Source organism: Plecotus auritus (assembly GCF_963455305.1).
Source record: "Plecotus auritus genome assembly, chromosome: 1".
Taxonomy (NCBI): Eukaryota; Metazoa; Chordata; class Mammalia; order Chiroptera; family Vespertilionidae; genus Plecotus; species Plecotus auritus.
In genome coordinates, this window is record NC_137770.1 from 103035093 (window position 1) to 103061297 (window position 26205).

General features: G+C 40.3%; 1 protein-coding gene across 2 annotated transcripts in view; it reads left to right on the forward strand.

Moving 5' to 3' along the window:
- Window positions 1-26205, forward strand: part of MPP7 (MAGUK p55 scaffold protein 7) — a 365049-nt gene that overhangs the window by 223744 nt on the left and 115100 nt on the right. For both annotated transcript variants that reach the window (XM_080671637.1, XM_080671638.1), the window contains one exon: window positions 24406-24537. In XM_080671637.1, coding sequence (XP_080527763.1) covers window positions 24406-24537 — 132 coding nt within the window. The remainder of the gene's footprint in view (window positions 1-24405; window positions 24538-26205) is intronic.

The following is a 26205-nucleotide window of genomic DNA, read 5'->3' on the forward strand; positions in this document are numbered from 1 at the left end:
TGTTTTAATATATCCTACTATTTTACAAAGTAGAGCAGCTTTCAGTGTAAATACAACTATAATATTGGTAATATTTTAATTCTTCTTGCCATTTTTCTCCCATGCTTATCACTTATTTTCCCTCTAACTGTAATTAGTTAACATAAGGCATTTTGAAAATTTCCTATTAATTCTATGGTTCTAAATGCACTAAATCCTAAAAGCTCTATACACTCACTACCATGTTTCCCCGAAAATAAAACATCCTCCGAAAATAAGACCTACTTACAGGTTTCCTTCTGAGTGAAATATAAGGCATCCCTTGAAAATAAGGCCCCCAGGCTCTGTCTCAGAATGAAAATTAATTTACCGTAAACTGGTCGCTAGGGCCGCCCCGACTGGCATCTAGCAACCAGTGACGTTACGCGGAGTCCTGACATCACTGCTGTGTGGAGGCGGAGCGGAGGTCGGAGTGAGCAGTGAGTGCGGGGCGGGAGAGAGGAGGAGACTTTCGCAGATGCGTGTAGAAGAACAGGAGGATTAGAGTGGAAGGGACGCGGCAAAGGTGGTGAGTGCTGGTCTGTCTCTGGTGACACTACCTGATGCTCGCGGCCGCCTTCATGATGACTGAAGGTTCTCAGTCAGTGGCACACCCTGCTCCAGCCCAGATCCAGGCCCCAGCAAGCCCAGTGACAGTCCCCAGGCAGGCCCCAGGGGGTAAATGTCTGATAAAGGGGTAGGGGGGATGTCTGGTGAAGGTGTTCAGTGGCACAGGGGTGGGGGGAGGGGGATCACTTAAAATGACACAGGAGGATCAGAGGGGGCAATCAAAATGACACAGAAGGATCAGAGGGGACAATCAAAATGACACAGGAGGATCAGAGGGGACAATCAAAATGACACAGGAGGATCAAAAGGGGTTACTAAAATGGTAATCCCGCCAAAACCGGTTTGGCTCAGTGGAAGAGCGTCAGCCTGCGGACTGAAAGGTCCCAGGTTCGATTCCGGTCAAGGGCATGTAACTTGGTTGCGGGCACATCCCCAGTAGGAGGTGTGCAAGAGGCAGCTGATCGATGTTTCTCTCTCATCGATGTTTCTGACTATCTATCACTCTTCCTTCCTCTCTGTAAAAAATCAATAAAATATATTAAAAAAAAAATGGTAATCCCCCTCTGATTCTCCTGTGCCATTTTGATTCCCCCCTCTGATCCCCCCTGTGTCATTTTGAGTGATCCCCCTCCCCCCACCTTGATACCCCAATTCCTTTTTTTTTACCCCTACGGTAGAAATGAGCGCAAAAAGAAAAAGCTACTACGTGGAGTACAAGAAAGGAATCGTGGAAAACTCTTGGGGCCAAAATCTTACTGCTTTCTGCAAAGAGAAGATGTTGAGTATCCGATTGGTCCGAAAATGGCGAGCAGAGTATGGTAACCTCATTGAACAAGTGGACAAGGGAAATGCTAAAAAGCACAAGTGTGGATCAGGTCGGCAACCATTATTTTCCGAGCTGGAAGACCTGATCTGTGAATGGGTTGTTGACAGGAGAGCAAAGGCTTTGGTTGTGAATAGGGCTCAGATTCAAGAATTTGCCCTTGCAATGGCACCACAGTTTGACATAGCCCCCAAAGACTTCAAAGCATCACAACACTGGCTGGATAATTTCCTTCAGCGAAGTGAACTGTCTTTAAGAAGATCTACAACATTGTTTAGGTTGGAAGATACTCAAGTTATTAAGCGAGCACTTGCATTCAAGTCCTTTATTGATGATGCTGACTTCTCTAAATACAATCTTTCCAACATGATTGCTATGGATGAAACTGCAGTGTTTATGGGCCAGTCATCTCAAACAACAATTGAACAGCGGGGTGCCACCTTAGCGTACATTCCCTCCACTGCTTACAAAAGTGCACGTGTTTCCTGTATTTTGGCAATTCGTCTGGATGGCACTAAAATCCCACCTTTAATCATTTCTAAGGGCAAGAAGGAAAAGATTGAACGTGTTTTGGGTGTTTTTATTCTTGAAACTGAAAAAGCCTGGGCCACACAAGCAGTTATAAGGAAGTGGGTCAATTTAATGCTGCCGCTTGTTATGCAAGGGAGCCAAAGAGGTCTGCTAGTCTGGGATGCAGCCAGCACTCACTGCGCTAAAGACATGAAGACATTTCTTCACGAAAGAAAAATAGATCAGATAATGATTCCCGCAGGAATGACGGCCTATCTCCAGACTCTTGATATTGCAATAAACAAGCCATTCAAAGACAATTTGCGCATGGAAATTAATGACTACATTGAAAATAGAATGGAGAGGAATCAGCGTGGAAACTTTGTGAAACCTAAACCGCAAGAAGTTGTGACTTGGGTGAAGAATTCATGGGAGAAAATCACTGACAGTTGCATTGCACATGCACTGCGAGCAGGCTACCTTGACAAGAAGTACTCATTTAAAGACAGTGCTATTGCTAAACATGAGAGATTTGGTCCACTGATTCTGAAAGAAATGGAGTCACAAGAAATTCACCAGGAAATTCAGGAATTGGATTCTTATGATGATGTTCCAGAAGATGATGGCATGATTGTCATTGAATAAATGAGTAAATTCTTGATACTGTAGGGTTCACAGTTTGTCTGGTTTGTGTTGACAACTACCGTACTACCGTACCATATACAGGTAATAAATTTCCTTTATTTTCATTTAACAATATATGTGTACCGTATTCTTCTTCATGGAAAAATAAGACATCCCCTGAAAATAAGACCTAGCATGTCTTTGGGGGCAAAAATTAATATAAGACACTGTCTTATTTTTGGGGAAACACGGTAGATTTGACTCTACTGCAATTGTATATAAAATATTGTTCATGAGTCAAAATTATATATGGGTTGCATAATATCCTATCTAATAAAGAGGGAATATGCTAATTGACCCTCATGCCATTGCAAAGATGACGGCACCCACAGCCAATAAGGAGGGGATATGCTAATTGATTGTCACACACTCAAAAATGGTGGCACCCACAGCCAATAAGGAGGGGATATGCTAATTGAATGCCACGCCCTCAAAGATGGTGGCACCCAGTCCCTTCAGCCCCGCTGGGGCAGCTCCATGTGCCTGCCTCCAGAGTCCCCCAGTCTCTTCAGCCCTCCAGCTGCCCAGGGCCAGCCTGAGGCACAGGCAAGCCTTAGATGTAGGGTGCCCAGCCACCCAGGGCCAGCCCGAGGTGCAGGCAAGCCTTGGATGGTGGCTGCCCAGCTGCCCAGGGCCACCCAAGGCTCAAGTAACCGGGGCTGGCTGAGGCTTGTATTGCCAGCAGTGGCAGCAGCAGAGGTGTGATGGGGCGTCGCCTTCCCCTGATCTCTGGGTCGCCTCCTGCCCCTGAGGGCTCCTGGACTGTGAGAGGGGGCAGGCCAAGCTGAGTGACCCCCCTCCAGTGCATGAATTTTCATGCACTGGGCCTCTAGTATGTAATATAAATGATTAGTTATGATGATTTATGATAAGCATATATAGACTGTTGAATGAAAATATTTTCCTTAATACAAAAACCAGTTTCTACCTTCCTTGAAAAATCTACATTGGAATTGTGCTATATGTGTTTTAAATTGATATTCAAAAAAAGAAAGGTAGAGGAGTGTCAAGATGATGGTGTACCTAATGCTATATTCATCTCCTCCATCAAAATTACAACTAAAATACAGAACAATCATCATTCAGAACCATCTGAAATCAGATTGAATGGAAGTCCTACAACTAGAGAATTAAAGAAGCCACATTGAGACTGGTAGGAGGAGCAGAGGCATGGAATGGGCTAGTCTGACACCCATGTGTAGCGTTTTTTAATCGGGCAGGATATCTGGGCTACAGAGGCCTCCTGTGAGGAGCAAGTGGTCCCAGCCCCACTCCAGACCCCTCAGCCTAGGGTTCCAGTGCTGGAAAGAGAAGTCCCGGTAACTTTGGGCTGTAAAAACCAACAGGGATTGTGGCTGGGTGACATGGAGGCTAATGGAGACCCAGGCAGTTCCTCTTAAAGGGTCCACACACAGACTTACTAGGAGGTACTCACTGTGAGCAGCAGCTTGAAAGACCCAGCAACATATGGAGAGGAACTAAATTGTCTGGCATCTGAGCAAGAGCTGGGGGGCAGCTTTCTCCCAGACAAAAGTACTGGTAGAGGTCATTGTTCTTTATCTGGGACCTCCCTGCCACAGAGCCAGCAGGCAGGTGCTGCCATATCTGACTCTCAGTCAACCTGGCTCACACTGTTTGCCCCACCCTGGTGATTCCCTGAGACACCCACCCACCAACTATGCCAGTATCAGGCTGTTTTCATTACATTGGCTTTGTAGTATAACCTGATATCCGGTATTCTGATCTCTCCAACTTTGTTCTTTCTCAAGATTGTTGTGGCTATTCAGGGTCATTTTAGGTTCCATATAAATATTTGGAGTATTTGTTCTAGATCTATGAAATATGTTGTTGGTATTTCAACAGGGATTGCCTTCAATCTACAGATTGCTTTGGGTAGTTTGAACATTTTAAAGATATTAATTCTTCCAATCTATGAATATGGTATATGCTTCCATTTGTTTGTATCTTCCTCTATTTCCTTTTTCAAAGTCCTACAGTTTCTGAGTACAGATATTTTTACCTCCTTGGTTAAGTTTATTCCTAGGTGTCTTAATTATTTTGTTGAAATGGTAAATGGGATCATTTTTAGTTTCTCTTTCTAAGGGTTCATTATTGTTGTATAAAAATGCCATCAATTACAGAGGCAAAGAAGCATTGAACAAACTATCAAAGTACAGTGAGAAGGCAGGGGAGGTTGTGGGGGGGCTGTAAGAGATCAACCGAAGGACTTGTATGCATGCATATAAGCATAACCAATGGATACAAGACACTGCCGGGGGGGTGGGCAGGTAAAGGCATGTACTGGGGTAGGGGAGGCCGGGGGGGAGGTCAATGGGGAAAAAAAAAAAAAGGAGACATATGTCCTACTATTTGTAATACTTCAAACAATAAAAATAAAGAAAACAAAACAAAAAATAAATAAATAAATAAATAATAAATAAATAAATAAATAAATTCTAGTGAGAATGCTAAAAAAAAATGCCATCAATTTCTGAATGTTAATTTTGTATCCTGCTACTTTGACGAATTTATTTATTAAATCTAGTAGTCTTTAGTTGAGTCTTTAGGGTTTTCTATGTACAATATCATGTTGTTTGTGAATAATGACAGTTTTACTTCCTCCTTTCCAATTTGGATGCCTTTTTTTTTTTTCTGGTCTGATCACTGTGGCTAGGACATCCAGTACTATGTTGAATAAGAGTGGTGAAAGCAGACATCCCTGTCTTATTCCTGATATTAAAGGAAATGCTTTTAGTTTTATCCCACTGAATATGATGTTGGCTGTAGGTTTGTCATATAAGGCCTTTATTATGTTGAGGTATGATCCCTCTATTCCCACTTTGCTGAGAGTTTTTATCATAAATGAGTGCTGGATTTTGTTGAATGCTTTTTCTGTCTATTGATATGATCATGTGATTTTTTTAAAATATATTTTTATTGATTTTCAGAGAGAGGGGAGAGGAGTGGGAGAGAGGGATAGAAACATCAATGAGAGAGAAACATTGATCTTCTGCCTCTTGCACGTCCCCCACTGGGGATCAAGCCCACAACCCGGGTATGTGCCCTGACCAGGAATCGAACCGGCGACCTCTTGGGTGCATGGGTGGACGCTCAACCACTGAGCTGTATCAGCCGGGCAAGATTGTGTGATTTTTGTCCTTCATTTTGTTTATATGATGTATCATGTTTCTTGATTGCAAATATGGAACCATCCTTGCTTCCCCAGAATAAATCCTACTTGGTCAGGGTGTATGATCTTTTTAATGTGTTGCTGGATCCAGTTTGCTAATATTTTGTTGAGGATATTAGCATTTATGTTCATCAGGGATATTTGCTTGTAATGTTCTTCGTTGTTGTGTCTTTATATGGTTTTGGAATTAAGATAATGCTGGTCTCATAAAAAGAGTTTTCAGTTCTTATCTCCTCTTGAATTTTTAGAATAATTTGAGGAGGATTGGTGTTAATTCTTCTTTGAATGTTTGATAAAATTTACCTGTGAAACCATCAGTCCAGGGCATTTTTGTTTCCTGGGAAGTTTTTTATTACTGCTTCAATTTCATTAGTTGTAATTGACCTATCAGGTTTTCTGATTCTGCCTGACTGCTTTGGAAGATGGTTTATTTTCTAGGAATTTGTCCATTTTGTCCAGGTTGTTCAGTTTGTTCACATTTAGATGTTCAAAGTATTTTCTTATAATCCCTTATATTTCTGTGATGTCAGTTGTTACTTCACTTCTTTAATTTCTGATTTTATTTATTTGGGTCTTCTCTCTTTGTTTCTTGATAAGTTGGGAAAAGGTTCATCAATCTTGCTTATCTTTTCCAATAACCAGCTCTTGGTTTCATTGATGTTTTGTATTGTTTTTTTAATTTCTGTGTAATTTATTTCTGTTCCGATGTTTATTGTTCCCTTCCTTCTACTTTCTCTGGGCTTTTCTTGTTCTCTATTATTCTTTTAATTTAGGTTTAGCCTGTTTATTTGAGACTTATCTTGTTATTTGGGATAGGCCTGCAATGCTATGAATTTCCCTTGTAGGATTGCTTTTGCTGTGTTCTATGGATTTTGGGTTCTTCTATGTTCATTTTCAATATGTGTTTCCAGGAAATTTTTTATTTGTTCCTTGACGTCATTGGTAACCTATCCATTTTACAATAACATGCTTCCATGTGTTGGAATTTTTTTTTTTATTGTAGTTGATTTGTAGTATTGCCATTGAGATCCGAGATGATACTTGATATGACTTCAACTTTATTTAATTTGTTAAGACTTATTTTGTGTCCTTACATGTGGTCTGTCTTTAAGAATGATCAATGTTCACTTGAGTAGAATATCTATTCTGCTGCTTTGGAATGAAATGTTCTGTAAATATCAATTAAATCCATCTGATCTAGTGTGTAATTTAAGGTCACTGATTCCTTGTTGATTTTTTGTCTGTCTGGAAGATCTATCCAGTGCTATCAGTAGGGTGGTAGAGTCCCCTACTATGACTGTATTGCTATGGATCTCTCCCTTAAAGTCTTCTAAGAGTGTTTTATATATTTAGGTTCTCCTATGTTGGGTGCATATATGTTTGCATGGGTTATATTTTCTTGTTGGATCAATCCCTTTAATATTATGTAGTGACCTTTATTGTCTCTTGTTATCATCTTTGTTTTGAAGTCTACTTTGTCAGATATGAGTATTGCTACCTCAGCTATTTTTATTTCCATTTGCATGGAATTATTTTTCCATCTCTTCACTGTCACCTATTGTGAGTCTTTTGTTCCATGGTGGGTCTCTTGTAGACAGCAGTTATATATGAGTCATGTTTTCTTTTCCATTCCACTATGCTATGTTTTTTTATTGGAACATTTAGTCCATTTACATTTAAAGTTATTATTGATAGGTACTGATGTATGGCCATTTTTTCCATTATACCTATGTTCCTCTCTCTCTCAAATTTTTCTTCATAAAGCAGTCCCTTTAACATTTCTTGCAATGCTGCTTTAGTGGCAATAAACTCCTCTAGCCTTTTTTGTCTGGGAAGCTCTTTATTTCACTATTTATTTTGAATTATAGCCTGGCTGGATAGAGTAGTCTTGGTTTCAGATCCTTGCTTTTCATTACCTTGAAAACTTCATGGCAGTCTCTTCTGGTCTATAGTGTTTCTGTTAAGAAATCAGCTGACAGCCTTATGTGAGCTCCTTTGTAGGTAACTAGTTGCTTTTCTCTTGTTGCCTTTAAGTTTCTCTATCTTTAATTTTCGGCATTTAAATTATGATATATTTTGGTATGAGCCTTATTGCATTCTTCTTGCTTGGGACTCTGTGCTTCCTGAACTTGTGTGACTTTCCCTTCACCAGGATATGGAAATTTTTTGTCATTATTTCTTCAAACAGGTTCTCTATTCCTTACTTACTTTCTTCTCCTTTTGGCACTTCTATGATGTGAATGTTGTTATGTTTCTTGTAGTCCCTGTTTCCTTAAATTTTTCTTCTGCTTCTTAATAATGTTTTTTTCTTTTTGGTTCTCTGATTGACTGATTTTTTTCCTACCCTGTCTTGTAATTTGCTGATTTGATCCCAGGCTTTTTCTAATTTGCTTTTTATTTCTTCCAGTGTATTCTTTATTTCTGCTATGTTGTTCTTCATTTTTGACTTTTTTTTTCATAATTTCTGTGTTATTTTTCATGCTGTTGAGCATCCTTATAATCATTACTCTGAACTTTATATTTGATAAATTGCTTATCTGTATTTAGCTCTTCTTCTGGAGGATTCTCTTTTTCTTTCATTTGAGCCTTCTTTGTCTCCCTATTTTGGCTCCCTCTTAATGCTTGTTTCTATTTATTGCTATGTCTCCCAGTTCTGGTGGGCTGGCCTTCCGTAGTGGGACACCATAGTGTAGTCCTCTTGGTATTCTGAGATGGCTGGGTGCTCTGGTAATGTCCCTTTTGTGGATTATGGGGGCCCTCCTATTATAATTTGATCCTGATTTCTGTTGTCCCTTCTGTGGGTGCACTTGATTCTCTCTCAGGTTGTGTGCCTATGAGGCTCAACCCCAACCACCTTGTCTCAGCTGTTATACAGGTTCTGACAAAACAAGACAAGACAAAAGAGGACAAAACTGAAAACAACACACACACACACAATAAGAACTAATCACAAGAACCAAAACACCAACAACAAGAAAACATAAGAAAAGAGAAGAGGAGGAAAGGTATATAAAAAGGAATACTATAATACAATAGACCAAAAGAATTAGAGCAGAAAGAAGGAAATGAAAGGAGAATGTGAACGTAAAGAAGGTGGAGGAAAGAAAGAAAAAATAATAAGTCTAGAAGAGAAAAATATGTATATGTGAAATAATAATAATTTCAAAAGGCAATAATACTGAATAATGTGGACTAGGAAGGAAAAAAAGAAAAGGAAATAAAAATTTAAAAAAGCAAAGGAAAAGAAAAACTAAATGGAGAAAAAGAAAGAGAGAAATAGGGGATATGAGAGAAAAAAAGAAGCAGAAACAAAATGGAATCTAAAAAAAATTAGATTATATTCAAAGTAATAATATAAAATTAAAAAGAAAAACAGAACAAAAAGTGGAGTTTGGCTCTGCAGCTTTTGCTGCCTACTGTGCATTCACCCTTTGGATCTGCTATTTGTGAGGCTTGCTGGGTTTTGCTCAGTAGTTGACCGACCCATTGGTGTGTCAGTCATAGGCCTCCAGGTCAGTTCTCTGGTGCAATCAATGTCAGTCACTATCCCTTCCTTTTTGTTTGTTTGTTTGTTTGTTTGTTTGTTTGTTTTTGTATCCTGCTACATTGCCAAATTCATGTATTAAATCTAGTAGTTTTTTTGGTGGAGTATTTAAGATTTTCTATGTACAATATCATGCCATCTGCAAATAATGAAAGTTTTGCTTCCTCTTTTCCAATTTGGATGCCTTTTATTATTTTTTCTTGTCTGATCATGGTGGCTAGCACTTCCAGTACTATGTTGAATATGAGTGGTGAAAGCAGACATACCTGTCTTGTTCCTGTTTTCAGGGGAAATGATTTTAGTTTTTTCCCATTGAGTATGATGTTCACTGTAGGTTTGTCGTACATGGCCTTTATTATGTTGAGGTATGATCCCTCTATTTCCACTTTGCTGAGAGATTTTATAAAAAATGGGTGTTAGATTTTGTCCAATGCTTTTTCTGCATCTATTGGTATGATCATGTAATTTATGTCTTTTCAATTTGTTTATGTATCACCATTTATTGATTTGGGAATATTGTACCAGCCTTGCATCCCTGGAATAAATCCCACATGATTATGGTGTATGATCTTTTTAATATATTGCTGGATCTGATTTTCTCATATTTTATTGAGAATTTTAGCATCTATATTCATCAGGGATATTGGCCTGTAATTCTCTTTCTTTGTGGTGTCTTTATCTGGTTTTGGAATTAGGATGAGGCTGTCCTCATAAAAAGAGCTTGGATTAAAAATCCTTCCTCTTGGATTTTTTGGAATAGCTTGAGGAGTATAGGTGTTAGTTCTTTGAATGTTTTGTAAAACTCCCCTATGAAGCCATCCAGACCAGGCTTTTGTTTGCTGGGAGTTTTTAAATTACTGCTTCTATTTCCTCAGTTGTTATTGGCCTATTCAGGTTTTCTGATTCAGGTGTAGGAGATTGTATTTTTCTAGTTATTTGTCCATATCATACACATTGTCCAGGTTGTTTGCTTATAGTTGTTCGCCTTCCTGCCTTTTGGCCACCAGTCTGATACGTGGCAGGTCAGAGCCCCGAACAGTCTGGTATGTGGGTCCTCTGAAGTCCAGAGACTGGGTTTCCATCGGGACTTTCCCCTTGAATGTCCTTGCTCTGAGTTGCTTTCCCTTCTCCCATGAATCTTCATTCTATGGGGGTATCTGAGGCTTGGCTGGGATAGTTTAAGCAGACTCCTATTGGGGAAGTGCTTATAATCTGTAGGAGTGGGGGTGAGCACTTCCTCTTTATCCTAGGGCTCCGCTGGCTGGGAAGCTCAGATCTGCTTCCTGCAATGCTGCTGAAGGTCCCACCTTCCACCCCTATTTCCAGAACAGAAACCCATCTGGGAGATAATGTTGCAACAGCTCAGATCCACCTGGCTCCCTGACACTCCCCTGCCTCTCAGAGTAGGAGGGGATAAAATAAAATAAAATATAAAAAACAGATACAAAAATCAGCCCCTCTTGGCCCCTCAATACTTCTGCTCAGCTAGCCACCTGTAAGCATGACTTCTGCCCAGGCTGCAACTGTCCTGGTGTCCTTGTCCCCTATGCTATCAGACTGAGTGAGCATATGGGCTAAGATTTCCAGTCCATGCCATTTTCCCTTGGCTGGGATCACTGCAGAGTTGGCAGACCAGCAGATTTGCACATTGTGAGCAGGATGCCATTAGTGCACTTGAGATAGAAGTGAAGTATGGAAGTCTGAGCTCTTTTTTTCCCCTCAGCACACAGCACAGCCCCCATTAGTGTCTCTGCCTCCTGTTCTACTGGGGGATGGAGTCCCACTCAGAGTCACTCCTAAGTTTACCAGTGAGCTCCCTCTTCAGCCTAGCTCTGCAGTGTGGAACTTTGCATGCCCCCGCCCTCCCCCCACCCCAGGCCCAGATCAGAGCAATTGTCTCTGGTGCTGCAACAGAGGTCACTCTTTGCCTGGGATGTTGCAGTTTGAGCTTCCAAGGTAGGCCAAATCTCTACTGTTTCCCACTCCCAGGTGCTTCCTAGCTGCACAACTGCACAAGTTGGCTCACCCTCTCCATGTCTCCTCCTGTCTTTTCTCTGTGCTCTCTGTTCACGATATTTCAGATCTACTTCACTTCAATTAGTTTTTCACGCCAATTGCTCTGCAGTTCAGCCACAAATCTGTCTGGTGTTGGGATCAAGTGGTGGAAGATTCCACCTACTCTGCAGCCATGGTGAATCTCCCATTGAAATCATTTAAATAAGCCATTGACATAATCACTCTGTGTGGAACATACAGAATGTTACTTGGAATGCAGCCATGGTGGTAAGGTAGGAGGAATACTGAATGGAGGAAGGCCAGTTGGGAGCTTGCAGAAATAATTCACGTGAAACATAATTGTGGCCTTAATGACAGATGTGAGCTATGGGTGAAAGGAAGTGGAAGATAGGTGGAATTTGATGTAGTTTCAATACATGGTATTGGGGCAAGTGGTTAATCATTGGGAAAAAGTAAGAAGCTTCTCTTACCAGAATGAATTCAAAATAGATTAAAGATGTAAGTGTAAAGAATTGGGATAGAGAAGAAGCATTCAGAACCTTAGATGCATAATACCACACGCGCGCGTGCGCCCACACACACACACACACACACACACACACACACGAAACCTTAAAAATAAATCCATCAATGAAGTTAGAAGTAATCTACACTAATAAAAGAGAAACGTGCAAATTGACTGTACCTCCGCTACGCCCACAAGTCACACCCACCAACCAATCAGGAACGAGTATGCAAATTAACCCAACCAAGATGGCTGCGGCCACGGAGCGAGCAGGAGGCTTGGGTTTCCCCGGCGATGGAAGAAGCCAAGCTTCCTGCCTGCCCTGGCCAGCCCTGGCCTCTGCTCAAGGCTACAAAGTTTCAATTATAGAAGATAAATAAATCCCAACAAAAATGGCTGTGGCCATGGAGCAAGCAGGAGGCTTGGGTTTCCCCAGTGATGGAGGAAGCCAAGCTTCCTGGCCTGCCCTGGCCTCCACTCAAGGCTACAAAGTTTCAATTATAGAAGATAAATTAATCCCAGATACCAGGGCCTCTGCTTGGGTCGCCGGGGGGTGTGGCCAGCCAGCAAACCACCACAGGTCCCTTTCCCAGGCCACCCCACGCCCCAAGGGAACACCCACCCTGATCTGGAACACCCTTCAGGGCAAACCAGCCGACCCCCACCCATGCACCAAGCCTCTATCCCAGCCGTGGGCAAACTACGGCCCGTGGGCCGGATCCGGCCCATTCGGCTGCTCTATCCAGCCCACGGAGCCGAAAGAGAGGAGGGTTCTCTTGCTCTCCCCTCCGCTCCTTCACCAGCAGCAGTGTTAACATGGCAACGTCGGGAAACACGGCTGCAGCTCTTTCTTCTGAGTGGGCGGATTTATATCCGCCCATTCAGTAGAAGGAACAACCTCTCAATCTTCCAGAGGCTCCTTGTAATGGCCGCTGATGTGTCTCCCGACATCACCCTGGGAAAGCGTAGACACGTTATCGTGGTGATGTAGGGAGACACGCCCCTGGAGAGCACAGTATCAGAGCCTTTCTGAGGTAAGATTAAGAGCTCTACTCAAACACAATTTTTTCCTGTTCGCACATTCTGTACATCACAATGACTTGTTAATAAAACAACAAAGACTTTCAGCTTTTAGTCACTTCAACTGGTGGCCTGTCCTTTGTCACAAAACCCTGAAACAGCACCAGAAGAGGTGCAACTGGAACTCATCGATCTTCAGTCTGACTTTGTCCTAAAGGAGAAATTCAGCTCTCTTAAACTAAGAGACTTTTATGCTTCACTTAATGAAGCCACTTTTCCAAACATCCGGAGGATGGCACAGAAGATACTGGTGCTGTTTGGGTCAACCTATGTTTGTGAGCAGACATTTAGCGTCATGAACATCAACAAAGCCCCTCACAGATCCAGCTTAACTGACGAACACCTCAGATCTATCCTGAGAATAGCCACAACAAAACTAACTCCAGACTTTGATGCATTAGCTAAAAAAGGAGACCAACAACACTGTTCCCACTGAAGTTGATGTTTTAAAGACCAAAAACCTTTCAACCCAGTCTACATTGCCATCTACATCTACGTCCCGGGCATAATTTGGAAGTTGCACTAAAGAAAATGTTTAATTTACTGTTTACACATTTTGTTCTTTTCTATTTCTTTTAGTTTTAAATTATTTTATTATATTTAAGTTTAATTTGAAAGGCTTTTGTACCTTTCCTTTGTTAGGCAATTTTATTTTGCCTTTGTCATCTTCAATATAAGGTATGTTATTGTGCTATGATTCCTCCATTTTTTGAAGTTTCAAATTATAATAATTAGTGTTTACATTCTTCTTGTTAAAATGTTTGAAATGAAAAAACTATTGAAATAAAAAAAAAAGACCATACCCTTTTATGTAATGATGTTTACTTTGAATTTATATTAGTTCACACAAACACTCCATCCATGCTTTTGTTCTGGCCCTCCGGTCCAGTTTAAGAACCCATTGTGGACCTCGAGTCAAAAAGTTTGCCCACCCCTGCTCTATCCTATCTAATAATAGAGTAATATGCAAATTGACTGTCACTCCAACACACAAGATGGTTGCCCCCATGTGGTCAAAGATGGCTGCCCCATGTGGACACAAGATGGGCGCTACAAGATGGCCAGCAGGGGAGGGCAGTTGGGAGGGACCAGGCCTGCAAGGGAGGGCAGTTGGGGGTGATCAAGCCTGCAGAGGAGGGCAGTTAGGGGTGACCAGGCTGGCAGAGGAGGGAAGTTGGGGGCAACCAGGCCTGCAGGGAAGGGCAGTTGGGGGGACCGAGGCCTTCAGGAGAGAGCAGTTGGGGGGGACCAGGCCTGCAGGGGAGGGCAGTTGGGAGGGACCAGGCCTGCAGGGGAGGGCATTTAGGGGTGACCAGGCCTGCAGGGGAGGGCAGTTAGGAGCAAACAGGCTGGCAGAGGAGCAGTTAGGCATCAATCAGGCTGGCAGGGGAGTGGTTAGGGGGTGATCAGGCTGGCAGGCAGAAGTGGTTAGGGGCAATCAGGCAGGCAGGCAGGCAAGCAGTTGGGAGCCAGCAGTCCTGGATTATGATAGTGATCCCAGATTGGAGAGGGTGCAGGCTGGGCTGAGGGACACACCCCCCCCATGCACGAATTTTGTGCACCGGGCCTCTAGTATTTATATAAACTGCTTTTTATATTTGTGTTAGTAAGTTGATAGTTTATTATTGTAATTTTACCTTATAGGAAGTATTTTGATACTTTTAAAAATATACAGAAAAATGTTTTGATAATATATCATTGTATTTTTAATTCAAATTATAGAGTAGAAGCCACTATCCTCATTGCTTTATTAGTGAAGATGAGCATCATTCCCTATGCTTAATGACTTTTTACGTCTTATATGAAGTGTGTGTTTGTTCTCATGCCTTTACTGATAATCACTCTTAATTGGTTACATTACCTTTCATTCCTTTATCTATACATAAATATAACATATATTTTTTCAATTATAAACAGGATAATAGAATGTGCTACTTACTGTTTGTTTTGTTTGTTTCTTTTGTGGACTTTTAACATTTAGATATTTTGGATTTCTCTTTGTTGTTGTTTTTGTTGTTTTATTTCTCTTTAGGTCAAGATAATTATCTACTTAATATCCCTTAGAGGTGTTGTTGCTGTAGGGCAAGTTCTTGGAGTACTTACTCCTAAATCCTGCTCACAGTGCTAATCGTGAGAGCAAGTTCCTCCTCAAACTCTGCTCATTGTACTAAGTGTCGGAAATACTCACTGCTCTATCCTGCCGACTGGTCAAGTGTGGGAGCACAGGTCCTGATCCCCTCCCACTACATCAACTGTTGAGTCCAAGCCCCTCTACTAGGGATTGGACCTTCTTGGATTCCGGGTAGTAGATGGAGAAGCCATGAGAAGCTGTTGATGTATAAGAGAGTCTTTATTGTAGTAGCTAGTGGCCTTGTAGCCATTGTTGACAAGGAGCTACTAGACAAAACAGCAAAGTCCTATATAGTAGGTAGCCGCACACCAACTAGGTAACAATACATCTTTCCCACAAAGTAGCAGCAGCCTCTGTCCTCACAGCTATTATCTGAGCAGCTGCACGCTGCCTCTGGACTTCCAGCTTCACATAGTAGCTGCATCTGAGCTCACTTTTGCATCTTCCCCATAGTGCAGCCCCATACTGGCTGGTCAGTAAACTTTATACTACTTAGACAAAAGAGGCCTCCTTCTAAATAGTGACATCAATCATTTGGGTTATAAAAGGTTGCACTTGCACAGTGTGCCGTGAGTTTGCTGCATCCTTGCACCTGTGTACAGTCCTTGGACACCCTGATTAAGATCCCCCGGCCCAGAGTGGCCGTAGACATCCGGTGTGTTTGGGACAAGGTCTACACACTCTAACTGGCATCCGGCATAGTTCCCACAGGTGTACATTTCTCTTGTTCCTCCATTTCTGTTATATCTATACGCTATATCTTAAGCAAAAACATTTTTTATATATTACAGAATTTTGTTTGGTCAATAAATTGTTGTGTTAACATTTTTGTACATTTAAAATTTTGAGAGTTATTGACAGCTTGTCCTTAGCAATAATGTAGACAGTTTCTCTCAATATACAGTACCTTTAGTAGCACAAGAAGGTTTTTTTTTCCTATGCCCTCGCAAGCCTTGTTTAGTTAATGTGGTTTTTTTTTAAGCTTTGCTAATTGATCACCACTAGAATACAGAGTGGGGCAAAAGTAGGTTTATGCTGAATAAACATAAATGAAATAGGTGTTTAATCTTGTATTGTTATTTATTAATTATTGTATTATTTTCCATATGAACAACTGTAAACTTACTTTTTCCCCACCCTGTCTATGGAAACACTTTTCTGTGTAACATGTTGCCTTCAAGTCTTGAATAATGGGAAAATGATTTGTCATTCTGTAACAACAGTCTTACCTGAGAACTGTCAAAGATTTAAATATTATAACATTCTTTCAATCTGTGAATTGATTGGTCCGTTGTCATATACAAAAAATAAGTATTCTTATTACTCAAGAGTGAAGGGATTAAGCAAAAACAACAATAACAACAACAAACAAACAAACAAAAATAAACCTCATAGGCACAGACAACAGTAGGGTGGTTACCAGAGGGAAAGGAGAGTGAGGGGGGTAGAAGAGGCTATTCAGGGGATAGATGGTAATGGGAGTAGACTTGATTTGGGTGGTGAAGACACAATACAATATACAGATGGTATATTGTTATAGAATTGTACACCTGAAACCTACATAATTTTATTGACCAATGTTACTCCAATAAAATCAATAAAAAAGAAAAAAACTAGTCTTATTGTTCAAGTCTTGAAGTCCAGGAAAATATGAAGTGTAAAAGAAACAACAATGGTAAGAGAAGGGAAATGGTACTAAGTAGCAAAAGGCCTCAATAGATATAGTAGAATGTGAAAGCTTCCTGCAGGGATGGACCATTTTATCAACAATAATGGTGGTATCTGGGGACACGGATGGAGGAATGTTGATCTCTACAAAGACTTTGTTTCTAGGGGAAGCAAAGGGAGTCATTAATAAGTAAGAACTATTCCTAGGCATCAAATTGTCACATTTAAGGCAAATCAATCTCTATGAGTCACCATTTTTGTGGCTTATCCTATATAATAAAAGGTTAATATGCAAATTGACCAAACAGTGGAACGACTGGTCACTATGACACACACTGACCACCAGGGTGCAGACACTCAATGCAGGAGCTTCCCCCTGGTGGTCAGTGCTCTCCCACAGAAGGAGCACTGCTCAGTCAGAAGCCGGGCCCACGGCTGGCAAGCATAGTGGCAGTGGTTGGGAGCCTCTCCTGCCTCTGCAGCAGTGCTAAGGATGTCCAACTGCCAGCTTAGGCTCGCAGGGAGCAGGCCTAAGCCATCAGTCAGACATCCCTTGAGGGCTCAAGGACTGCAAGAGGGCGTAGGCCAGGCTCAGGGACCCCCGAGTGTACAAATTTCGTGCACCGGGCCTCTGGTTTTTTATAAAACGTGAAATGATATCATCTCTAGAACATGGTGTTATTATTTAAGAAGTCAGGGGAAATTTGGTAGAGTTGTTAAAGACAATCAATAAAATAAGATTTGTTGTGATTTTTTAGCTTTCCAAAACATTCACTTGCAAGAAATTACTCATTGCTTGAGCATACAGAAAGGATGAGATTTCATTAAAGCCTACTAAAGGGAAAAGTTAAGCTTCTTTCTGGAGGAATAAATCAGTTTTACTCACCTTATGATTAGACACTTAATTCTGTGGACCTGATAGATACATAGAACATAGAGTTGACTTCAGGGGGTCAAAGGCATTGAGAGCTTGTGGGCCTCATGAGTGTTCAATTTCCTGCAGAGTCATCTGAGGGACAGGTAAACCCATCTGTTGTGATTGGTGGTTGTGGCATATGGAAACACATTTTTTATTTAAGAATTGCCTTTTGAAAGGAAAATTTGTATATTGAAGAAAATTAAATACAAGGTTACTAATAGAAATGTTGCTAACCAAAAATAGTTGTAAAACAAAGCTACTAAAAATTAGAACTTGATATATATAAATCTTAAAGGTATATTTTGGAAAAGAAACATGGAACTCAATGCAGAAAGCTAAGGAGGAAAAATACATAGCTGTTGTTCTTAATATTGCTTATCAATATAATAATCACTTTATTTTAAAATATGTTCATTAGTTATCTTTATTATTTTTACTTTATATATATATATAAAATAGTTGCTATAGATACCAAGATGGTGGACATTTTTGATATTCATTCCTTTGTAGGGACCCATGGTCCCATCTGATGTCATTCTTCCTATCTGAAAGACTTCTTATTACATTTTTTTTTTTTTTGGAATACAAATCTGTTGGTGATTAATTTTTTGAGATTTTTTTATGTCTAAAAAGTCTTCACTATCCCTTCTTTTCTAAAAGATATTTTACTAGGTATAGAATTTTAGGTTGATAGTATTTTTCTTTGAGTATTTTAAAGATGCTACTCCTACATTGTTACTGGTGAGAAGGGTTGTCATTTTTTATTTATTTTATATGTAATGCACTTTTTTTGTATGACAGTAAGATTTTCTCTTTATCACTGGTTTTAAGCAATATGGTGTTACTTTTATGTTTCTTTTGGTAGATACATTGAGCTTCTTGAATATGTGGCTTTTTAAAAAATATTTTCTGCCTTATTTCCTCAAATAATTTTTAGTACCCTTCCTTTCTTTGTGTATATGTTAGGCCATTGAAATTGTCCTTCAGGTCAGTAATGTTCTTTTTATTATATTTTATCTTTGTGTTTTATTTTGGATAGTTATTTTTGGAGTCTGACAACACTAAAAGTTTTTTTTATATAAATTAATGGTCATTTCTTTTTTACTTAATGCCATTTCAGTTTATGAAAGGTTTCATAACTTTCAAAGAGTGGGGCTATAATACACAGTTTATCAACCTTAGAACTATTTACATTTTGGGGCTGGATAATTATTTGTATGTTATTAAATGTTTAAAATTATACCTGGCCCCTGTGTGCCAGATGTCAGCAGCATCCCCAAAATTGTGACAAATTGAAAATATCTCCAGATATTGCCAAATAGCTCCAGGAGAGTAAAATTGTCCTCAGTTAAGAACCACTGCTCTAATCCTTTCTGGTAGTTTTCTTCTATGCAAGTCTTGGCTAAGGACTTGGCTAAGCACTCAGGGGCAACTTTCTGCAGATCTTCAGAGCTCTGTCTCTGTACAGTTCTCTTCTCTCCCATACTCTTCCCTGAGAACTTTAGCCTTTCTGGGTTCCCAGCACTGTTTTCTCAACTGAGGGAGACCGTTGGGTTCTGCCTGGGTTTCTTCTCCCCTCACCCCCAACACAGCCAAGAAACTCTCTCTAGGCAGTAAGCTGGGGCAGTAATAGGGCTCACTTTTGTTTTCTTTCTCCTCAGTGATCATGATCCTTTGATGTCAGGTGTCTTTGAAAACCATTGTTGTATTATCCTTTTTTTATTATTATTTTTTCTCAACTGGGCCCCCATTAACTTTATCTTTGCCCTTATTCTCATTCTTGAATGATACTTTTGCTGGATATATAATTCTTATTTTTTCTAAGCACTTCCAAGGTATTTTAACAATCTTCTAGTTTCCATTGCTGCTGCTGATCAGGCTCAATTGGGTGTTTGTTTTCTGATTATCTTTTTTCTCTCTGATATTTTGAAAATCTTCTTTTTGCATTTGGCATTCTTTTTATTTTTCCTGCTTCCTAAAGAATATATTGAGCTTCCTGAATATGCAAACTCTGTCTCTCATCAATCTTCAAAAATTTGCTGCCATTATCTCTTTGGATATTTCATCATCTTGATGCTCTTTATTCTTTCCTTAGAAACTCTGATTGGATACAAAAAGCTCCAACCATAAGGAAAAAATATGAATTAGGTTCATTAAAATTAGGATCCTTTGTTGATCGGAAAACATTAATAAGAAAGTGAAAATGTAAGCTACCTAATGGGTAAATATTTGTGTAGCACATGTAACCAACAAAGATTTGCATCCAGTATATTATAAAGAACTAGAAGCCCGTTGCATGAAGATTCATGCAATAGGCCTTCCTTCCCCTGGCTGCCAGCACTGGTTTTCCTCCGGCATCTAGAACCCAGGCCTTCGCTCCGGCCACAGCAGAGAAGCCAAGCCTCTTCAGTCTTCAGTCTTTAGTTGTCTTCAGTTTTTAGTCTTCAGTCTTTGCTCAGGCCAGAGCCTTCAGTCTTCTCTCCATGCCTGCATATGCAAATTAACCTGCCATCTTTGTTGGGTTAATTTGCATACTCACTCCTCATTGGCTGGTGAGCGTCACGGAGGTATGGTCAATTTGCATCTTTCTCTTTTATTAGTGTAGATTCTTACAAATAAGAAAAAGATGGTATAGAAAAAGTGCAAGAATCTTGAACTGGCATCTCACAAAAGAAGATATTAACATACCCAATAGCCATAAGAATGTTTTCAATATCATTAGCTGTAAGAAAAATGAAATTTTAACCACAAAAAGATACCCCTGCACATTCAGAATGGCCAAATTTAAACTAATAATGTAAAATGTTAGGGGTTATGTGATGCAACTAGAACTCACATAAGCTGTTGGTGGGGTTATAAAACTTTTATCTGCTAATGTTGAATATACTGATAACTCATGACCCATATATTCCACTTTTGATTTGTTCTTTGTTAATCCTCAACCCAGAATATTTTTTTCATTGATTCTTTTAGAGACAATGGAAGGGAGGGGGAGAGACAGAGAGAAATATCAATATGAGAGAGACACATTGATTGGTTGCCTCACGCATGCACTGGGGTTTGAGCCTGCAACTGAAGTCCGTGCCTTTGACCAGAATTGAACCTATGACCCTTCAGTCTGAAGGCCAATGCTCTAATCACTGAGCAAACTGGCTAGGGCCAGATATTCCACTTATAAATATACATAACCAAATTATGCATACAAGTATGTATATATGTATCAAAAGACATGAAATATTTACAGCAGCATTATTTATGGTAGCCAAGAGCTTCACAACCTAAATGTCCCTCAATAATGGGCATAATAAAGAAACTATAGAAATATTCATATGTTGTAATGCCGCATAGCAATGAAAAATGAGAGACTGCTGCTACCAGTACCAGTATAAATAAATCTCATCAACTTAATATCAGGGGAAAAGTGAATATGCATTTGTGCCTATTCATTTTATTTATGCAGTATTTATATAGAGGCAAAACTACCACCTTCAGGATAATTAGGAAGGAGCATAAGTGGGGGTTTCTGGGGTTCAGTTAATGTTGTATTTCCTATTTGGGGGATGTTTGGAAATACTCATTTTTGTAAATCATGCTATGTGCTTATGAATTGTGTACTTTTCTGTGTATATATTTTCCTATATAATAAAAGCCTAGGTGGTGTCATATGATGTCGTCACAAGATGGCTGCCACAAGATGGCTGCCATAAGATGGTCACCACAAGATGGCCAGCACAAGATGGTCACCACAAGATGGCCGGCAGGGGGGGCAGTTGGGGGCCATCAGGCCGGCAGGGGAGGGCAGCTGGGGGCAAGATCAGGTCTGCAGGGGAGTGCAATTGGGGGTGACCAGGCCAGCAGGGGAGGGCAGTTGGGGGCAATCAAGCCGGCAGGGGAGGGCATTTGGGGGTGATAGGGACAGCAGGGGAGCAGTTAGGCATCAATCAGGCCAGCAGGGGAGTGGTTAGGGGGCGATCAGGCTGGCAGGCAGAAGCAGTTAGGGGCAATCGGACAGGCAGGCAGGCAGGCGAGCGGTTAGGAGCCAGCAGTCCCAGATTGTGAGAGGGATGTCCGACTGCCGGTTTATTCCTGATGCCCCCAGATTGGAGAGGGTCCAGGCTGGGCTGAGGGACACACCCCCCATTCATGCACGAATTTTGTGCACCGGGCCTCTAGTAGACAATAAAAGAGTTTAATTAAAAATAGACACCATTTCTTTGCCATCTTAGAGCTTCTATTTCAGTAGGTAGCAGATATTAAACATATGCATATAAAAGTGCATATATGGCTATGAATTATGAACATGTAGGAAGGCAAAGAAAAAGGTGCTATGAGATCAACTTACTGAGGGGGATCTGCTTTTTTATTGGACTAGAAGCCTGGTGCACAAATTCATGCATGGGTGGGGTCCCTTTGCCTTGCCAGGGATCGGGGCCGATCAGGGCTGGCTGGCTGAGTTGGGGGGGAGGGGGACCACAGGAGGTTGGCTGGCCATGGGAGGTTGGCTATGGGAGCACATTGACCACCAGGGAGCAACTCCTGCATTGAGCGTCTGCCCCCTGGTGGTCAGTATGCGTCATAGCGACCGGTTGTTCAGTTGACCTGTCATAATAGTCGCTTAGGCTTTTATATATATAGACTAGAGGCCTGGTGCACGGAATTGTGCACCAGTGGGGTCCCTTGGCCTGGCCTGTGCCCTCTCGCAATCTGGGACCCCTCAGGGGATGTCGTACTGCCAGTTTCAGCCCAATCCCTACACGTCAGGCCAAGGGACCCCACCAGTGCATGAATCCATGCACTGAGCCTGTAGTATGCATATAAGATCCTTGATTAATCTCTTCCCACCCTTCCCCCTCCCCGCTTCCCTCTGAGATTCATCAGTCTGTTCCTTGTATCCATGCCTGTGTGTTGAGCCTCTACCCCCTGGTGGTCAGTGTGCGTCATAGCTACCCATCAAATGGTCACTTAGGCTTTTATATATATATATATAGATGTTTTGGCCAAGTTCCTATGAGAAAGAGTTATTTAAGCTGTGTGAGGAAAGTGGTATAAGGTAAGGTTGGAGATTAGGACATACTTGATCTTCATCCCGAGATCAGTGGGTAGTTTTTTAGAAGTTATTAGCAGGCCCATTATGTGATTTGATCTAATGTTTAAAGTAATTACTCTGTAAATCATGGATTTGAAAATGAGCCAAAGATGAATGCAGTTGGACTGTTTAGAGACTATTGAAAAGCTCCAGGTATAAAGTGATGACATCAGTGATCTAGCCAGGTCTGCCAAGTTTTCATGTAAAAAGTACCTGTTGTTTCTGTTCGGTTTTGACATTGGAGCATGACAGTGGCCATGAACAAAACATAAATAAATGAGCATGTCTGTGTTCCAGCCAGGTTTATTTTTAGAAGCAAGTGGCATAATTCGCCACCCTTTGGTATAGAGAGAAGATAACAAATGTTAGCCTATATTTTGAAAGTAGATTTAACAGGATATGATTGGACATTGGAAGTGTAGATGAGAGATTTCAACATTAATTTCTAGGGTTCTTGCTGGAGAAATTTATGGATTGTGGCATTTGCTGAGTAGGGAACAAGTTAGTTAAAAATCTAGGACCAGTCACCTAAAATAGTGAGTAGTGATATGTCAGGGTTCCAGTGTTTTCCTCATCTTTGGTCTATAAGGACAATACGACAATGTTTTGTGGAGTTTTTACCACCATAACAATCATGAATAGAAATACTTACATTTTATTCTTTTATACACATAACAGTCATTTATTATACTAAGAGTTAAAAAGTGAGAAAACAAAAAAATAAAAACCAATCAATTGTATTGATCAGTTCTTTTGTGTTTTCTACTAATAGGAGGAAAGAAATAGTATATATTTGTCTCAGGCTCATGTTGTTTCCTTGACAATATATCTATAGACTCATTTTCTCCCTCCTTTTAAAAGTTACACACCCGTACCTCTATCCCCAACTGCTGTCCTTATAAGGATGAACCAGAGAATATAGAAATTAGAAGATATTTTGTGCTGATTCTTATCACACATGAATGTCACTGGGGATAGGGTGGTAGCTAAATGAGCTGCCTTCTGTTGTTTTTCATACTTCCTTTTTCTAAGAGGCTCCTTTTCAAGTAGTTGCCTCATTACTATTGTTATATAAAAATTATAACACCAATTAGATTTTCTTTATACTTTTATGGGTTTGGGGTTTTGTATTTGATTAAGCTCGCTCCCCCCCCCCACCCCAGCATATGTGCTCATCCCCCTACTGTCTGTGTCCATTGTTATGCTTTATGCATGCATACAAGTCCTCTGGTTGATCTCTTACCCCAGCCCTCCCATGCCTTCCCTCTTTGGTTGGATGGTCTGTTTGATGCTTCTATGACACTGGCTCTATTTTTCTTTATCAGTTTATGTTGATCATTATATTCCACAAATGCGTGAGATCATGTGATATTTATCTTTTTCCAACTGGCTTATTTTGCTTAGCATAATGTTCTCTAGGCCCATCCATGATGTTGCAAATAGTAAGAGTTCTTTCTTTTTCACAGCATCATAGTATTCCATTGTGTAGATGTACCACGTTTTTTTAATCCACTCATTTGCTGATGGACACTTGAGCTGTTTCTAAATCTTAGCTATTGTAAATTGTGCTGCTATGAACATAGGGGTGCATATATTCTTTTCCAAGAACTGAGAAATACCAATCAGATTAATTGTTTTTTATCAACCTTTGACTTTGATAGGCTTTGCTCTCTGTGCATGACACTGTGGCTCAGAAGAAGTATGATCCAGTATTGCCTCCTATGCCTGATGATATTGATGATGAGGAAGACTCAGTAAAAATCATCCGTCTGGTCAAAAATAGAGAACCCCTGGTAAGTTTTGGTCTACTTGTGCCCAGATACGAGTAGATATCATGATAAAGCCAAATCTGATGAGGACATTCCAAAAATTCCTCTCTTTAAAATACACTTCCTCTGTGTCCTAAAACTTTCAAGTAAATGGAACATTTATGTCTAAAGAATATATATGATTTAGAAAAATGAAGGCAAATGAAATGACATTTTGTTGGTTATAAGTAGCAATAATTTTAAAATATGAATTGTTGATATTTATAAAAGAAAGCATATGCACCAGTCACAGATGATTTGAGATTAAATGGTGCATAAGAATAATTGCTTATGGCTCTTCTAGGAAGCTACCTTATTATATTTATTTATTTTAATATTTTTAAAAATTGATTTCAGAGAGAAAGGGTGAGGGAGAGAAAAATAGAAACATAACTACTGAGAGAGAATCATTGATCAGCTGCCTCCCGCACGCCCCCTGCCAGGTATCAAGCCCACAACCCCGGCATGTGCCCTGACCATGAATCGAACTGTGACCTCCTGGTTCATTAGTCAACTCTCAACCACTGAGCCACACAGGCTGGGCTAACAAAGGGGTTCAAATGGGGAGATTATTCTGGTTTATCTGGTGGGCTCAATCTAGTCACAAGCGTTCTAACTGAAGTGAAAGAAGGAGGCATGAAGGCCAGAGTCACAGAAGGAGATGTGATGATGGAAACAGAGGTTGGAGTGATGTGGCACTGAGCCACAGAATGCTAGAAGCTTCTAGCAACTGGAACAAGCAAGGACTGGATTTTATCCTATATCCGCCAAAGAAATGTAGCCCTGCTGACACATTGATTTTAGCCCCTTAGTACCCATTTTGGCCTTCCTACCTCCAAATTGTCAGGTAATAAATTTGTGTTGTTTAAGCCATTAAATCTGTGGTCATTTGTTATAGCAATAATAGAAAATAAATATGCAGTGTATCCATATATTTATAAAACTACAGTCAAAAGACAAATAAATAAATTTTATTATCTAGCACTTGATTTTAAATGTTGTTTATTCTAATTAAGATATTTCTATTTTCTTAAAGCAAATAGCAGTTGATAAGATAATAGTTGCTGAGTACTATTTTAAGTACTTTACATACATTACATTTAATTCTCATAGTTGGTATGAGGATCATAGTTTTTCTTTTTACAAACCAGGAAACTAATATTCAGAGGAGTGTAGCAATTTACCCAAGTATGACTGCTAATGAGTGGTAGAACCAAGATCCAAACTTGGCTCTCTGTTTTTAAATACTAGTTTGCTTTTTCTTCTTGTTTTTATAATACTCACCTGAGAATATGTTTTAATTGATTTTTAGAGCGAGGGGAAGGAAAAGAGAGAGAGAAAAATCAATGTGAGAGAAACATCCATTGGTTGTCTCTCATAGGCACCCTGACCAGGGATCTGATATGTGACTTAGTTATGTGCCCTGATGGGGAATCGAACCCGAAATATTTTGTTGTACGGGATGACGCTCCAACCAATTGAGCCACCCCACCAGGCTCTAGTTTTATCTTCTATACCATATTGTGTCTTTGCACTTTTCCCTTTTGGTTCTTTTTTCTCTTATTTTTTTGTTTAAGGGTAGATAAATGCATTGGACATTCCTACTCAGAAAAATGTACAGATAAGTTTGCATATTATATCAAGGGATTTATT